At 46.9% G+C, this 18,484-nt stretch overlaps 1 protein-coding gene across 6 annotated transcripts in view; it reads right to left on the bottom strand.

Moving 5' to 3' along the window:
- The window catches only part of TTLL5 (tubulin tyrosine ligase like 5), a 1,026,293-nt gene that overhangs the window by 833,440 nt on the left and 174,369 nt on the right, over positions 1-18,484 (bottom strand). For all 6 annotated transcript variants that reach the window (XM_078659928.1, XM_078659931.1, XM_078659927.1 and 3 more), the window contains exons 9-10: positions 15,673-15,755; positions 11,979-12,048 (exon numbers count right to left, since the gene is read on the bottom strand). In XM_078659928.1, coding sequence (XP_078516054.1) covers positions 11,979-12,048; positions 15,673-15,755 — 153 coding nt within the window. The remainder of the gene's footprint in view (positions 1-11,978; positions 12,049-15,672; positions 15,756-18,484) is intronic.

Genomic DNA, 18,484 nt, shown 5'->3' with positions numbered 1-18,484 from the left:
ACCTCCTTGTCAAAAGCATGAACCTTCTTCCAAACACTCTCTCTGCTGGGATAACGCAGGCTGTGAAGCTACTGGAGCTTTCAGAGTGTGGCCTCCTTCTTTCCCACTAGTGCCTTGATGTATTCTCTCATATCCTGCACCTTATCTTCTGGCATGAGGTTTGTGCCTGCTGTTGAATCAAGCTCGATGCCCAAGAACACCAACTTTGTCGATGGGCCTACTTTTTTGTCTGCTGCCATAGGGATGCCTAACTCGGCTGCTAGGTGCTGAAAGGCTCCCAGTAGCTCCTCACACTCTGATCCCCCAGGCCTCCCTACCCACAGGAAATCGTCCAAACAGTGTTGCTTCTCTCCTTTTAGGTGCCTCTTATGTAGGGTCCACTCTAGGAAGATGCTGAAATGCTCAAAGTGAGCGCATGATATGGAGCACTGCCTGGGTAAGGCTTTGTCAAAATATCTCTTCCCCTCAAATTTGAAACCCAGGAGATGATAGATTTCCAATGCACCAGAAGCAATCTGAACACAGATTCAATATTTGCTTTTGCCATCAGGGCCCCTCGCTCCATCGTGTGCACTATCTCTATAGCAACCTCAAAGGAAGCATACCCCATCGCACAGCCCTCTAGGTTGATGCCATCATTCGCTGAGTACCCTCTGGCAACAAGAGGTGGTGGATTAGCCTGAACTGCCCTGGCCCCATAACTATTCGGTTCACATTATCATCCAAACACAGCCTGACATACTCTGACATAGTGTGATGTTATGTGGACCTATAGGAGAAGTTTAGTGGGTTAAGTGCTTTGCTGTGTGTGTGCTGAAGGAAACAGCTCATTTATAGGAATACAATTGGATCATAGTGTTTGGCAGGGGTTGCGTTACCAGTACATTATAAACAAGCCTTTACAATGCAATGGTCTCTGCATTATTACAGGTAGAGCTATTGGCATTGCCCATGACATTTTTTTTTAAAATCATAAATAAATTTACATTGCCAATAGCTTAATCGCTAGCAAATGCATGACCTATTGCATTTACACCCACAGAGCCACACACACAAAGCCACCCACACACACATACAGAGCCACCCACACAGAGCCCCCCCACACACACACACACACAGAGCCAGAGACACACACAGAGCCCCCCACACACACAGAGCCCCCCACACACACACAGCCTCCCCACACACACAGAGCCCCCCCACACACACAGAGCCCACACACACAGAGCCCCACACACACACAGCCCCACACACACACAGCCCCACACACACACAGCCCCACACACACACAGCCCCACACACACAGCCCCACCACACACACAGAGCCCCACCACACACACAGAGCCCCACCACACACACAGAGCCCCCCACACACACAGAGCCCCCCCACACGCAGAGCCCCACACACATGCAGAGCCCCACACACACGCAGAGCCCCACACACACAGAGCCCCCCACACACACACAGAGCCCCCCACACACACACAGAGCCCCCCACACACACACAGAGCCCCCCACACACACACACAGAGCCCCCCCCACACACACAGAGCCCCCCCACACACACAGAGCCCCACACACATACACAGAGCCCCCACACACATACACAGAGCCCCCACACACACAGAGCCCCCCCACACACAGAGCCCCCACACACACACACAGAGCCACACACATACAGAGCCACACACACACCCAGAGCCACATATACACCCAGAGCCACATACACACACAGGAGAGCAAGCACAGCGAGGGGGCAGGGAAGCTAGCACAGCGAGGGTGCAGGGAAGCAAGCACAGCGAGGGGGCAGGGAAGCAAGCACAGCGAGGGGGCAGGGAAGCAAGCACAGCGAGGGGGCAGGGAAGCAAGCACAGCGAGGGGGCAGGGAAGCAAGCACAGCGAGGGGGCAGGGGAACCAGGGGGTAGGGGAGAAAGCACAGCCAGGGGGCAGGGGAGCAAGCACAGCCAGGGGGCAGAGAGCAAACACAGCCAGGGGGCAGGGGAGCAAGCACAGCCAGGGGGCAGGGAAGCCAGCACAGCAAGAGGGCAGGGAAGCAAGCACAGCAAGGGGGCAGGGAAGCAAGCACAGCAAGGGGGTGGAGGAGCAAGCACAGCCACGGAAGCAAGCACAGCCAGGGAAGCAAGCACAGCCAGGGGGCAGGGAAGCAAGCACAACCAGGGGGCAGGGAAGCAAGCACAACCAGGGGGCAGGGGAGCAAGCACAGCCAGGGGAGCAAGCACAGCCAGGGGAGCAAGCACAGCCAGGGGAGCAAGCACAGCCAGGGAAGCAAGCACAGTCAGGGGGCAGGGAAGCAAGCACAGCGAGGGGGCAAGGAAGCAAGCACAGCGAGGGGGCAGGGAAGCAAGCACAGCGAGGGGGCAGGGGAGCAAGCACAGCCAGGGGAGCAAGCACAGCCAGGGAAGCAAGCACAGCCAGGGGGCAGGGAAGCAAGCACAGCCAGGGGGTAGGGAAGCAAGCATAGCCAGGGGGCAGGGAAGCAAGCATAGCTAGGGGGCAGGGAAGCAAGCACAGCGAGGGGGCAGGGAAGCAAGCATTGCAGGTATGCAGGTATTTTGTGTCACGGAAACGTGCAGATTACTGAAACAGACAGGGTTAATGAGTTTAGTCACCCTTCTGGCAGCTGATGGCACCCTGGTAATTCTTGTGATACCAAGTGGGGGTCAGCAGGGCGAGTGAGCCGGCGAGATCAGCACCCCTGCGGCCCACTGTGCGACGGGGGCCGCCCGGACTCTGGGCCTCATGGGCACTACAATACCCACGAGCCATCGCCCCCATGGAGCCCTACTCACCGGCTCTGAACGCTGCCGGTCTCCGCTCCTCCTTCACTCGCGGCGGGGACAGCTATGCGGCGGCACTCCCAGGGCTCTCTCCTCACGAGAGCCCCACCCTTACCAGGCGCTCCTTCTCCCGGTCCCCCATCTCGGGACCGGGACTCAGAGTGTGGAGCACTCATGGCTCCGGGATGCTTCTCTTTGGCCAGCTTCTCCTCCAGATGCAGCAGGGCTCCCTTGCCGACCAGCCGCCATGCTCCTTCTTCCTCAAGAGGAGAGCATTCTAGGCAGGGCAGAGGGGAGAAACAGCTGCCCTTTCCGCACACCCGTTTGACCCACCAGCTGCTCAGCACCAAAAGGTGGAAGCGGCGGCGGGCGCGGGGTGTTGTTTTTACACTCTCGCACTGGTGTGGAGAGGTGGGCTGGAGACCGGGTCAGCTCCTCCCTTGCCACGGGGAGAGGGCTTCCGCGTTGGTGCTTTCTGCATCATAACCAGCACGTCCCTGTATTTAGTCGGCATTTTCCTATGGTAAATGTTGGCAGTTTGACCTGCCGACAATGCCCTTCAGATAACTGCTGAGGTGCGGTGCTTGCCATGAAACCTGTCCCTCTGATATGTGCAGTAGCCGGAGTTACTGCTCGTGTGTGAAGGGAAAACCTTGATGTATGAAATCAAACCGTCAGCATAGACGTGCATTGGCTCAAACAGGAATTCATAGTTAACAGTTTAAAGACCAAATACATTACTACAACACGTAAAACAAAACAACCACTGTTTGCGAGAGTTGAGAAAAAGAGCCTCCTTTCCAGACTGCAGAGCGGCTGCCATTTTGAATTTTAACTAGGCGGCTCCTTGGAAGAGCAGTGCAAAGGCGAGGCCACAGCATGTCACAGTGCAGGCTGGCAGCAGGATTTAAACATTCCTGGTTAAAAATAGCAGCCAAGAAGCCTTAAAAGGACATTCACAGGAAACCAGTATTCCAAATAAGCCCCGCTGCTTAGGAACAGTAATGATGTTCCACTCGTTTATGCAAATACGCAGACATAAATGGATTGTACGAGATGGCGTTGACCTGCTTGGTCATGGAGAGGGCGGAGTCGAGGATGACACCCAGGTTGGGTGCGTGGTCGGTGGGTTCTGGGGCTGTTCCTAGCGATGTTGGCCACCAGGAGTCGTCCCAGGCTGAGGGTGTGGGGCCGAGGATGAGGACCTCCGTCTTGTCAGAATTCAGCTTCAGCCTGCTGTCCTTCATCCATTCGGCAACGGCCGTCATTCCTCTGTGGATGTTGGCTTTGGCGGTGTGGGGGTCTTCGGTGAAGGATATGATCAGCTGGGTGTCGTCGGCGTAGGAGATGATGTTGAGGCTATGTTGTCGAGCGACGTGGGCGAGTGGTGCCCTGTAGATATTGAACAGCGTCGGGCTGAGGGAAGATCCCTGTGGAACGCCGCAGATGATCTTGGTGGTCTTGGAGCGGAAGGGTGGGAGGCGGACGCTTGCCCTCTGGGATGGGGCCCATCCACGTATTGCACTGTCAACACTGTAGCGGAATCCCTATAATGGGGGTTTGGCTCTACCAGACATTAGGTCATATTATAAAGCGGCACATCTTATTGCCATTAATGAATGGATCCATGCATCTGGGGATCACCCGACATATAGACTTGAAAGGCTGCAGTTTAGGGACCATACCCATCTTCACTATCTGTGTGGTGGTAAGGGATGTAGTAAACTGCTCCAGGTGACCCAGAGGACGATGGAGGCATGGAAGAGCACAGAACGACAAATGAGGTGGGATCAAAAATGTACCAGGGAAACCCCACTGTGGAAGGCGACTAGGCTAAAGGAGATTGGAAAGCTTTGGGCATGTCTTGGACCATGGTGTGTTGGCCTCTTTCCACATGCCCCAAGCTAGATATCAACTACATGACACTCAGACATATGCGTATCTTCGTTTGCAGCATGCGTAAGTGGCGGAGGGGTTGGATGGGACGTCGCTGCCGGAATATGCCCCATTGGAAGATGGACTTCTCCAGGAGGAAAGACGTCTAAAGCTATATCATTTACCTACAAAACGTTTCTTTATAACATGCCGATAGTCTTGGTCCTCTTCGTGCCAAATGGGAAAAGGTCACCAGTGAGTTGGAAGATATAGACTGGGAGGCCGCTCTCATGCATCCACGTCAAGTGGCCATTAAATTACGGTTCCGGCTCATCCAATACAGAATACTACACAGCGCATATTTTGATAGAGCCAAACTGCATGGAATAGGAAGAGCCGAGAGCCCAGAGCGTCTTCGGTGTCACACTGAGCCTGGGATGTTTATACATACCCTTCAGGGGTGCACTGAGATACAGGCCTATTGGGGGTCGATTGTGGGGGAGCTCAATTGCATACTTGCAGCCCAAATAGTATTAGAGCCACGGGTTCTCCTTTTGGGGATTTCGACAGAGGTAGACGTCCCAAGGCGCAAACTTGTCTTAGCTAACCCGGGGTTGGTAGTAGATAAACTGTATATAGTTAGTATACTGGGGAGCACCACAAATGCCTACGATTAACAAACGGAGGGCGAGTTTTGACTTGTATATGGTTGCGGAACAGGTGACATATAAGGCCCGGGGCTGTCCTAAAAAATTCCGGAAAATATGGGCCCCTTGGATTAAGTATTATGGTTTGGAGGTGGAGGGAGATGAAAGGGAATGGACTTTGTCGTCCGCAGGACCCGAGGTAGAGCCTTGACCGCTGTATTGTTTGTTCCAAGTATGTGGCACCATGAGACCTGTATCGTGGACTTTGATTTCTCTTTGCGCTGGGTCCGCTTCCACATATGTTTGGACTCCACCGAAAACCTATCTTTGGTTTATGCCTACCCTACATGGCCACGGTGGAATGCTATGCAATGTATACTGTGTATTCATGCTTTGTTCTATGTTTTGTTCTGTTTTGAACATGCAAATGGTACAGTTCTAAAATGCTTTGAATCCTATCTTGCAGGCAGACATTAATGTGTTAAAACTCAAGAGCCTCCCTTTGAATAGATTCCTGTGACCTGGGGTGTCATTATCGACACCCTTAGTTTTGAATATTTATATTGAACCCCTTGGATGACTACTTGCCTCTAAGAGAATTCGGGATACTCCCTACACTGATGTGATGAGACACAGTTATACCTTAGACTCTCAGCAGATGCTTATCACACAGTCTTATCTTCCTGCATATCCAACACTCACATATGGTTAAACGATCGACACCCAATACTAAATGAATGAAACACTTGATTTTCATTCAGCTGGAAGTCAGGTATTGACCTGACTTCCACCTGAATGAAGATTGGATAAATGTGAAACTACTTTGGGCATTCAGTAGCAAATTGTTAAAAAGGTACCATATTAAGGAGGAAACTAAACCTCTGCATCAAAATCTAACCAAAGGAGTTTTTGTCCAAGTCATACTTATCTGAAGCTGCAACCTTTCATACCATGAAATAACTTAAAAACTGCTTTGCGACATGCCACCATTTCCTGTCTTGATTATGGAAATGCTCTCCTCACAAGGCTACCAATGAAAAGTCCAGCATCTCAAAAGGTGATCTTGTATGCTGCTGCCAGGCCAGTGTTAAACACTTGCAAATATTGTGTTGTAATTGCATTTATATAGCGCCTACCACACCTGACAAAGCAGTGAAACGCTTTTTCGGCGAGTAGCACGCTATTCTGGAACCCAAAGAGAATTAGTGGTGTATTAGTATTAGTATAGGGAGATATGAAAGTCATTTTAGTGGTGGATATGTTAGTCAGTTATTTGGAATGAGAAAGATAGTGGAGGGATAGAAGAAGGAAAAAGGTTTGCATTTATATGGTGCTTGCTACCCTCGATGTGGGGTTGAAGTGCTTTTACGGTGAGCAGCACGCTACTACGGAACCCATAAAGGATTAGTGGTGAATTAGTATAGTAAAATATGAAAGTCATTTTGAGTGGTGGATACGTTAGTCAGTTATATGGATTGATAAGGATAGCTGAGGGATAGAAGAGGAAAAAAGGTTTGCATTTATATAGTGCTTGCTACTCCTGATGGGAAATATGACCATATCACGCTGCTTCTCTCCTAATTAAAAATGTCTCCAATTGAGGCAACATGTATTTTCTAAAACGACTGTTTAATCCATAGGGTTGTATACCAGAATACACCTGATGTACCTCGCAGAAACTGACCACCTCTTGTGGTTCACATATGGAGAAAAGCTAAACGAACCTTCGTCTTCAGAGAAAATGCTTTTAGAAAGCACATCCACAGTCTGTTTCTTCTCATACACCCAATATATGGAACTCCCTTCTAGGTATCATCAGACAGCTTGACTCCATTTACTTTAGTGTTCCTTAAGCTCTTCTTTACTTAGCACATGCCCAAGTACTTGCTATTATCCCATGGTCTAACTTGCTTAATCCCCTTTTCTAAGCAAATACACCTGGTCTAAAGAACTGTTTTTAGAAAGATGGCACTTAATATTTGTAATTTAATTTACTAGTGTTTATCCAAGCAAATAACTCTTCACTAAGGTACTCCCTTTAATAAAGAGTCAATATTTATTATTTTCATCATATGTCGACAAGCCCAATATGTTCCTCGATGTGTCGACAATGTATGCTCGTGCTGTACAATAACTATGGTTTAACAACATGCGAACCTGTATCGCCTGTATACAATTTAAGCTCACACTGTATAAATGTGAGGCACTTTCATGCACTCTTGACCTTTGTTTGCACTTATAAGACACTTTCAAATGAAATAAATAAATAAATAACTTTGACACCCTACGACTGGTCTGTAACCATCCTGACTCCTGCAGTGAACTGGAGTTTTAAGCTAAGAATCCCTAACCACTGTAGTGACACCTAACACCTCCTACTTTGACCCCCTGAATTCTGCGGTATTCCTATGCCTCATCATATGACCCACAACCTTCGGCTGTATTAGCTCTCACCTTGAGCTTCTACTCAGAGTACACCAGGGCACCTACTGACATCCCCATGGTCGAGCTGTGGCCCTTTACCTAGCGATGTGAGTGTGACTCTGGCTGTCTTTGTGATCAGACACATGCAGTATATCAGAACATTGTACTGTGGCCCCCACCACCTCTTATCCCTTGTGTACTACCACCCTGTCTGGTAAGGCTAGAGCTTCCCTTCCTTTTGCATCATATCTGGGTAGATTTCCTAGCCAGTTTCAGAATTCATAGGTGCCTCTTGGAAAGGGAGTATTATCGGCAAGTAACAATACTATGGTGGGCATCTACTACAGACTGACTTGCTAAGAGAAAAAGGCCTGCCAGTGGGCATCCAAAGTAAGGAAGCCCCTGAGGAACAAGTATTAATCTCAACGGCATCTGAGGGTACAATCAATGATGGAAGCATCTGCCCCATGCAGCACGTCAGCTGCTTTGAACTCTAGCAATGGATGACATTCAACGCAACAAGACAGTATTTATTTATTTTGGAAATACAGGAGAGCTGGGTTGACCATGCCTGAGAACGCACTGAAGGCAGTGCGGAACGGATATCGGATAGTCTGCGTTTGACAAATACAATAACCTCCCTTGGGATGACCCTGAGGCCTACGTCAGAGGGCTTCACAAATAGCAAAATCTATGCTGCCCCATGTGCATGGTGCACTCTATGAAAGAAACCCCTTGTGGGGCCATTTAATGATGACCGACATTTGGACCCCTTACTCTTTAGCAACGGTCATCAGGGGGTGTACTAAATATAGCACGACTCCCAAGTGGCAAGCACTTAGCTCAGATCCTAATGGTATTTCGATTTGTACATGTCAGGGCCTAATTTGTAAAAAGTGAGGCCTCAAGTATTTTGTAACGGCTGCCGAATGCCAGGGTTGTTGACTACCATGCATGTATATGTGAATATATTGGTGCCTTCTTAGACCACTCTACACTTCCTGTCTCTTTATTTCACTCTCTTAGGTTCTATTTGATTTCTGCTTTCTGTTTGTCACATTTAAAAAAAAAAATCTATTTCTTTTCTTCCTTTTTCTTTGCTTTCTCTCTTACTTTGGTCAAAGTCTGAGGAGGAAAAGTAAGTCTTGCCCCAAAAAAGTGAGCGCCAGTGCCCATCACCTACAACCACTGTCACAGCTTAAGAACCTTCTTTTGTAATCACAATGGTACATTCCTTCCCTCTTTGTCTAGCTCCCTGTAGTATGCTGCTCAGCAAGGATGTGTGTAATGTAGAATGTTGGTAACTTTAATTTTTCATATTTCAGTGCTTTCTCTGCGCTTTTCTTTTACATGTTTCAAAAATTATCATCCACTCGTTTACATGTTTTGAAATTTATCATCATCTCATTACATGTTTTAAAATGTATTCTTAATCACATCTCTTCAAGATACATTCATATAATGATTTATTGTAACCTTTAATTGTGCCTCTTTTAAGTCTCCTTTCTCATTGCAAAGAAGGGAGAAGATGTAGTATGCTGTTCAGCAAGGATGTGTGTAATGTAGAATGTTGGTAATTAGAATGTTGGAATGGTTTGAGTGAGTTGGTCCATGGGCTGAGCAGCATACAGGTTGCTCCTGGTGGGGCTTGTGATTTATATACTTTCTTACTTGTAACTTCATTGCTTAATAAATATACCTGAAGTTACCAACATCAAATGGACTTCTTTCCGTTCATTACACTCCCCTACCCCTCCCCGTCTTTCCCATTGTTATGGTCCACATTCTAATTGAAACCTTGAGGTGAAGCTCACGTGCACATGTGATCCGGATTACAAACATTATTACTCTGCTTGTGCCAGAGTAGCTCAAGAAACTCTGACTTACAGCCACAAGCATCCACGGTGCACATACACAGCGTCATGTGACGCTGTATATGTGCATATCGAGGGGATGCTGTATCTGTGCACCGGGGACGTTTGTGGCTGTGAGTCCACCAGACCTTTTCACAATTTTCTGGGCCAGGGGAAAGAAGTCCTCAATTAGAATGCAGTAACGCACATTATAGCATACAAACGCTCTTGTTTTACAACGCTGTGGTGTGTGAGATGCGTAATACCTTTTAAAAATGGGATGTCTTTAAAACACACCAGAGTCCAGATTTTTCTAAAACGTACTTACATTTTTTTTTTTATTTATATACAAATTGTTTTCTTAATTTGTAGGTGGAATTGACCCTAACTTGTGGTGTGGCCAAGTTAGACTTCAAATTCCTTTAGCAAGAAACAAGTTATTTAAAAAATAAAAAAAGAATAATTTACTCTCTGGTCCGCTGCCCCCGTCACCCACAGCACAGTCCAGTCAGTCCAGCACAGTCCAGTGACTGTCCTGCAGTGTGACAGGGCATTTTTTAATCTACAGCTGGGTCACCTGCCTACCCTACCATGAGGGGCACTGCAATTATGTAGCCGAATATGTACATCATTTCATTATTACCCTTGCACTCTACTAAGCACAAGGGAGGTGTCTGCACTATTTTGACTCTAAGTTTATCCAGCCTAGCCCAGCGAGCTTTATATTATGTAGCTGATGTATTTGTTTAAACATGATTAACTCACACTTTAAATAGGTATTCATGTAATGGGTTCAGGTTCAATGGTGACTGACGTTTTACATCGGTTCGGACTACCTCAGCTGTTTTTAAGGAAGGTCAGTATAAATATTCTAGATGCATTTCCAGCTCTTGTCCTCTCCCAAAGCTGAGCCAGGAAAGTTCTATGATACTTTATGAGTGCCCTTTCACAGCCAATGGATTTTTAGCAAACTTATCTAAAAATTAGGCTGAAAAAATGCACTGTTTGCCTCCTTTTGGTAGGCCATTCACTCCCATCCCCACCCTTGAGGAAAGGGGGTTTGCTGGATTTGCTCACTCGCTGAAATCTGGCTTTGGGCATTTTACATGCTGTGGGTACTGGTTGTGGAAGTGGGCGGAACCACTTGGGTAAATTGTGGCGGCTTCGAAAAACCCCAAAATTGCCACCTGCATTAATTTCATTACAAACTGCGGAGGCGTAAAGGCACACAGGAATGGTGAGGGATGACATTTGTGTGGGGATGCATGTTGGGGATGAAGGCATGCTGGGGGAGTGACGTATACAAGTTTGAATGCGCACTGAGGGAATGAAGGAACAATGAAGTGGGGGTTGGGGGGCAGGGGGATACTTGGTGGCTGAATGCCTGTTGGATGAGGAGATGTTAAGGAGTGCTTGTCTACTGAAGGCACTTTGGAGAGTAAAGGTGCAGTTTGTGAGTGAAGGTACAATGGAGGGAGAGCAAGGCCACGCTGGATGAGTGAGGACATGAGGGCACTGGAGTCAGTGAGTGTAGACACACTAAGGGAGTGATGTCAAGCAGGGAGAGTGAAGGCAAGCCGTGGGGAAGCGGAAGGTACAATGCACAAGAGAAGGTCCGATGGGGGAGGAAGGCTGGTGGAGCGATGGCATGCTAGGGGTTGAAGGTAGGCTGAGGAAGTGATCGTATGCTAGGGAAGTGATGGTACACTAGGAGACTGATGGGACGCTAGAAAGAGCAGAGGGATGCTGGGGGAGCAATGGTATGCTAGGAGAGTAAAGGTCTCCCTCCCCTAGCTCGTCACCCCACTGCTTTTTTGAAGTGGAAGACAGAGAAAATAAAATGATAACTCCTGTTATTATCATTTTTTTCTCCTACTTCCACCCACAGCTTTGCGTGAGGGGGCAGGGGAGGAGCGGTTGTACCCTCCTAAAGTGCGCAATGACTGCTTGGACGGCCCTCTCAGGCAGCCCAAAACAGTCATGCGCACTTAGCATGTTCTCTATGCATCGCAGCCTACGTGGAGAACATGCCCAGGCCTCCAGTTAGCATCTGACAGCCGAAAAACGGCATTTAGACGAATCATAACGCTGCTAAATCAGCATTGTGATTGGCTGACTGGGAGCCTGAGTGTGCTTCCTGGGCCGACACCGAGCGAGGGAGGACTACGGAGGAGAGACAGGCAAGGAAGCAACAAAAACTTACGTTTTTAATGTAATTTGTTCTTAGCCGCTTCCTCCGCCCCCTCCTCCCCCTACCTCACGTGTACTCCACCCCCTCCCGCCTCCGCCCCCCTACCTCCGATCGGTGCCGGCCTTACCTGAGAGATAGTAGGGGGAATAAAGAAGACAGAGAATAAAGAAGTGAGAAAAATACACTTACCATCGATGAGTAAAGGATGGCTGATATAACGAGACACCAAAATACTATCTTCGGAAGTAATTTGGCTTGGCTACGGAAATAAATGTAAGAAAATATTGTTGAGTAAACTCCAAGTACTTCAAACATGGTTAACATAGAGCAAATGGAGTGTTTACAAACAAGAATGCTCCATACACAGTCTTACAGATAACATGAACTATGTAATCCCTGAGCCAGGCCTACTGAGATTATAAACTGAGAATTAAAGCACAAAATCAGACCTTTGAAGGGTGAGAGCTTTGAACCATATACTTAGAACAAGCTGTGTGGGAAATCCCAGTTAACTCTCACTGAGTCAGACTCAAGAGAACATAAACTATGTTTGGGCTCTGTGCAAAACATAGCACAAACACTGTGGGCTTGATTCACAAAGGTAAACTTACACTTTTGAGTAAGTTTACTACTTTTCGGTATTCAGTGAGGCAAACTTAAACCAAAAGTCTAACTTTACTACTTTTCAGTATTCACAAAAGTGAGTTACTACTAGTAAAGTTAGACTTTTGGTCTAAGTTTACCTTTGTGAATACTGAAAAATAAAGTTAGACTTTTGGTCTAGATTTACCTTTGTGAATACAAAAAAGTAGTAAAGTTAGACTTTTGGTTTAAGTTTACCTTTGTGAATCGGGTCCTGTAATTTCTTATCGCTATTTACCTAAATATAAACTATGTGTGAGTGAATACAGATAATATGCAGTTTTTTTAGCGCTGAGCCACAATATAAACTGAGCCAGTTCAGATTCAGCAGCTCTGAACCAGAATTACAAACATAAAATCTGTGAACCCAAAACACTGAGAAAACAAACCGTATGTAAGCCTGATGTGGCGTGAGTGTACACTTTGTAACCCCTGCAAACCAGACTGTATCTATTATTTGTTTGATGTCTGAGGCAGACCTGCAAATAATTTATAAATGTTGGGAATTTTGGACCAGATGTAGAGAATATGTGCAGTGTGTGTACTCTGAGCCAAACTTCGAGGGTCAGAGAAGAGTGAGAAGGCAGCGCTTAATTTATAAAATAAAAAAAAATAAGTGCAGGTTCCCAAAGTGTTTTTATGAGCCCACTGCTGGTGCTGCCGAATGCAGGGGTTGGTGAATGCCACATCTGCCTAGTTTTGACTCAACCCCAAACTTCTTCCCTACAGCACCCTACAGTTCTTAACTGTGTGTCTCTCTTTCAATGTCTTCTTTCCCTGTTTTCTCCCTTTGAAACAGTTTTTCCTATCTTCCTCCGTCTTTCACCCCTTTCTGCTTTTCTCTTTCTTGCACTCGAACCAAGTCTTGGGGATGAAAAATAAGTATCAGGCTGGAAAAATGAGAGTTGGAGGCCACCACCTGCACAAATTAAGCACTGCAGAGAGGGAAGGAGGGGGTGGTCGATCTCAGAGGCCTACACAGGTAATGCAAACGATATGTGAACTCAGAGGCAGATCAACATAAAATATAAATACTCAAGATTTATAAGTACATAGAATGTCAATGACTTCTGAGCCAGACAAATACTGAACGTAAAACGTGGGTGAACTTTGAGCCAGCCCTACAGAGTCAAGCAGCTACGCATGAACTTTGAATTAGACTAGTGCTGCGCCTCACTGCTTTTAAGCAGTGTAACTACAGGAAAATTGAAATGATAACTCAATATTATTATCATTTTATTTGTTCCTGCTGCTTTGTGGTTGGGGCAGTAGGAGCTGCCCTACTCACAAAGCAGGACAGGGGAGGAGTGGTTTGCCCACTCCAAGTACGCATGATGCTTTGGCCCATCCTCTCGAGCCGGCCAAACAGTCTTACGCACTTTGCATGTTCTCCACGCAGGCTGCATTACATCCAGGGTGGAGAACATGCCCAGGCCCCCAGTCCCTGTCTGAGTGCTGAACCATGGCGCTCAGACCAATCACAACGCTGCATTGCAGCGTTCTGTTTGGTATGGGGAGCCTGGGTGCTTCTTGCTTCCTGTTCCAGCCCAAGTCCGACGTGGAGGAGAGATGGAGAGACGCGGTGATAAGGTACGTTTTAATGTTTTTATTTTTTTATATTCCCTCACCCCACCACCGATCCATGCCGTCAGCCACTGGACCAGTGTGAACATACGAAGCCTGAGCTCTAAGTGAGACCTACAGAACAAATAGACTAGAGAAAGCTTGAATATGAGTGACCCATGTCTGATGCAATAATTATCATATCAGGTAAAATTTGACACTGATGTGTTTGGATTTTTTGCAGTGCAAGAACCATCCCCTTTTCCTGAGATTTTGAGGAATAATATGCTAATTTTAGTACTTACCAAATGAAAATCCGTATGTGCTGATAAATACTGGCCCTTTTTCCCCTGTTAAATTTTTGTGAGTATGACCTGCCAAAGGGGTGAAAACGTAATCATGCACTGTAATTACCAGGTGCGATAAACTTTGCACCATATTAATTACGATGCCTGCGCAAACAACTGTTTGTGAACGAATCATAGTGTCACTAGCCAATTGTAATCTGGCCCAGAATATGAGCCCAGAGTCAGCATTATAGAGGGAAGAATTTATGAGCTCTTAGTCCTGTTAATATTGATAAAATTGATGCCCATCATGAACTCTCTATCAACCCCAACTCAGAAACACGTGTTCAGGTAGGCTCTATGACCTAGGCCTGAGGTTACAGATTGACAGGTCACAGATGGGGTGGCACGTAGCTGGCAGACAAATGCGCAAAAAAGGAAACTTAGGTCAATCCCCAGATAAGGACAGCGACCCCATAATGGTCCATGGATTTTGGGCCCAATAAAGCACACATGACCAGAGGAAGGCGCGCCTTCCCAAAACATTATAAAGTCAGATGCCACAAAGTTAGGAACACATAGACAATTAGGACACAGCACACACACTGGCCCCCATTGTCCCCTTTGAGAAAGTCCTCAGACCCGCTTCTGTCACTGTGCTCCCCGCCGAAGTGTTTAATTAAATCAACTGTTCCTGTTTTGCCAAACGCAGCTTGTCTTTTGTTTTTTCAAGGTAAACTCATATTCGAGCAACAATGTAACCTATAGCTAGACCTAGAAAGACTATAGGGGCCTGACATACAATGCCCTTTTGCAATCGCAAACCCTGCAATTAGCAAAATTACGTGGCCTGCAACCGTAAAAGGGCTTTTTTATGTACAATAGCTCTTGTACTAGTCATAAAATTCTTTCCAACTCGTCAAAGGGGTTTTGCAATCCTTTACGATCCACCAACAGGAGGGCCATGAAAGGAGACTCCCCTTCCTATTTCTAATTTGGAAAGGAATGTATCAATGGTTTATGACTGCAATCACGATCACAAACCATTGACGAGTTACCGACCAGGAAGTTGGGGTGCCAATTGATTTGCAAATGCAAGAGAGATCCTGTTAGGTCCCCTTGCTCATGGGCAATCGTGTTGGCAGCCTTGGGCTGAGTAGGTAGTGGTTCAAAGGACAACTGCCTCTACCTCCAAAGTTTCCCAAAACAATTTTTTTAAAGCAGTTGCTTTAAGGAAAACGGGCTGCTTAAAAAAAGTGCTTCTTTTGGAATGCTATCATGGATATAGTGGTTTGCGGTCCCTTACAGGCCAACATTACTGTGATGGCAGCCAATCACAGGGGGCCAAAAATTGCAACTTGCTTAATAAATTTAAGTTATGTCACACTCACCGAGTTAATCAGGTACACCCCTCTCCCTCGAGAAGATGCCACTGGCTTCACGATCCAGGGACCCCGGTCCTTTGCAAAAGCATCTAACCAAAAAGAAATATTAGAAATAAAGTTAACATTAAGCAGGGAGTAAAAAAAATGTTTGCATAAAAAGATAAACTAGGTAAACAATGTGGTGAAAGTTTCGGAACAGACTCCTGGTAAGAGACTCTTCAAATAAAAAGATGTCCTACTTGTAATGTCAGCTGTCCGTCATTATCTCAATGGAATTCACAGAAAATAATCACTATGCCTACAGGTAAAATTCATAAACACATTTTACAGAGTGCGTACAATTTTCTTTTTAAAAAAACAACAAAAAGCAACCCTTTCTAGAAAAAAACTAAAATATTTATCTATGGGAAGGGAAAAATTAGATACATCTTGTTTTTAATGCTAACGTTGCATTACAAAAGCAACTTTAGTAAATCACAGCAGTGACAATTATTTTAATTCCTCTTAAAAAAAAGGCAATCAGTGTAGGGAATCAGACCTGATAGACGGCAGCCTTCGCAAACTCTCTACAACTTCAAATGCCCATGATTAAAAAGTAGAATCGCAAAACTTTCCTCGTTCATAGGATGATATTCATTGGCATGTGTCTATTTATTTATTTATATATTTACAAGTTTATTCGAGGCTGCAGGCCGCCCTATAAAGGTAGAAAATCAACCCAATCTATTCACAGCATCTAAAAATACATCAGTTTTTGCAATTATTACATAATTTATCAATAATTACATGTAAGAACTTACTTCGAGAGACACAGAAACAACTGGAAAACGAAAATCACATCAGCACACATTAGTCAGCAGCAAAACAAAATACATTTAGAAAGGTGAACCACACTATGGGGCCGATTATGATGGCGGACGGACCTGAGTCCGTCCGCCACCATAGAGCAGGAGGGAACCTCCACATTGCCTGCGGAGTTCCCTCCTGTGCAATTAGGATTAGGATGTGACCGCCACCCTGGCGGTCACATCCTCTATTTTTACCATTGCGGCGGGTGCGGCTTCAAGCTGCATCCGCCGTAATGATAAAAATGCATACATTGCATTTGTATGCAGAAAGCGACAGGCACCGTGCGGTGCCTGCCGATTTCTGCATTCAAATGCAGGGGGGTACCATAGGTACCCCCCATGTGCAACCCCCAACCCCCCTTCACCTAGGGGGCCCGCAACGGGCCCCCGCAGTGAAGTTACACATGCTTTTCCACGGCGGAAAACCCGCAGAGGAAAAGCATGTTTTAAAGCCCTTCCTAATATGGCGGACGGTGTCTGAGAGACACCGCCACCATATTAGAACTTTTCCGCCGCGGTTGTAAGCCAACCGCGGCGGAAAAGCTGCAGACGGAAACCAGGACCCACCAGCCATCCTAATGTGGCGGTGGGTCTTTGGTGGGTCCGCTGCGGTTTTTCCGCATCCTCCGGGCCGGCGGTGGCTTCCGCCGGCCCGGAGGATGCGGAAAAACCGCAATCATAATAGGCCCCAAAGTCGGCATTATCTGAGCACTTAAGGGATATCAGACCTTATGGTTCCATAAAGCAGCAAAAGACAAAATCAACTCAAGTGCATTTGATTATTTGTGACGGGCATCTAAATAGAGTGGTACAAAAGGGGGTGGTGATGGACGGAGCATCTGAACCAATCAAACACTCACACCCAGTCAACAGATCTGGGTTTAATCCATCACCGTTCTTTAGCCCATTCTGCCACCCCAGTTCAGACATGGCCATATGCAAATCAGTCTGACCCTGTGCCTCATGGGAACAGTCCAGCCCAAACTGCCAAACCATGCCTTCCCTGGACCGGAAACAAGCTTCCGAGGACCGATTTCTGCAATTTCAGCTGTCTTCAGCCCGGCTTGCTTGAATCCAGTGGCAAAGTGAGCAAGGGACTCACATCTGAGCATACCCTGCCAACTTATGGCGAACAAAGTGGTACAAAAGGGGGTGGTGATGGACGGAGCATCTGAACCAAACAAACACTCACACCCAGTCAACAGATCTGGGTTTAATCCATCACCGTTCTTTAGCCCACTCTGCCACCCCAGTTCAGACATGGCTTGGCAGTTCGGGCTGGACTGTTCCCATGAGGCACAGGGTCAAGACTGATTTGCATATGGCCATGTCTGAACTGGGGTGGCTTGGTGAGCAAAATAACGATGGATTAAACCCAGATCTGTGACTGGGGGTGAATGTTTTGCCATTGTGCAACATTCCGTCCATCATCTTGTGTGTTTTGCTGTTCACCCTATGTGGGAAGGGTATGCCTAGACGTGGGTCCCTTGCTCACTAGGCCACTAGAGTCAAGCTATCCTGGCTGATGACGGGTGATAGCCAGAAACCGGTCCTAGGATGCTTGATTCCGGTCCAGGAAAGACATGGCTTAGCAGTTCGGGCTGGACTGTTCCCATGAGGCACAGGGTCAAGACTGATTTGCATATGGCCATGTCTGAACTGGGGTGGCTTGGTGAGCAAAATAACAATGGATTAAACCCAGATCTGTGACTGGGGGTGAATGTTTTGCCATTGTGCAACATTCCGTCCATCATCTTGTGTGTTTTGCTGTTCACCCTATGTGGGAAGGGTATGCCCAGACGTGGGTCCCTTGATCACTAGGCCACTGGAGTCAAGCTATCCTGGCTGAAGACGGCTGATAGCCAGAAACCGGTCCTAGGATGCTTGATGCCGGTCCAGGAAAGACATGGCTTGGCAGTTCGGGCTGGACTGTTCCCATGAGGCACAGGGTCAAGACTGATTTGCATATG

The sequence above is a fragment of the Lissotriton helveticus genome, chromosome 9 (genome assembly GCF_964261635.1).
Source record: "Lissotriton helveticus chromosome 9, aLisHel1.1, whole genome shotgun sequence".
NCBI lineage: Eukaryota > Metazoa > Chordata > Amphibia > Caudata > Salamandridae > Lissotriton > Lissotriton helveticus.
The sequence above is the reverse complement of the archived record's forward strand: the minus strand, read 5'-3'. Positions and strand labels throughout refer to the sequence as shown.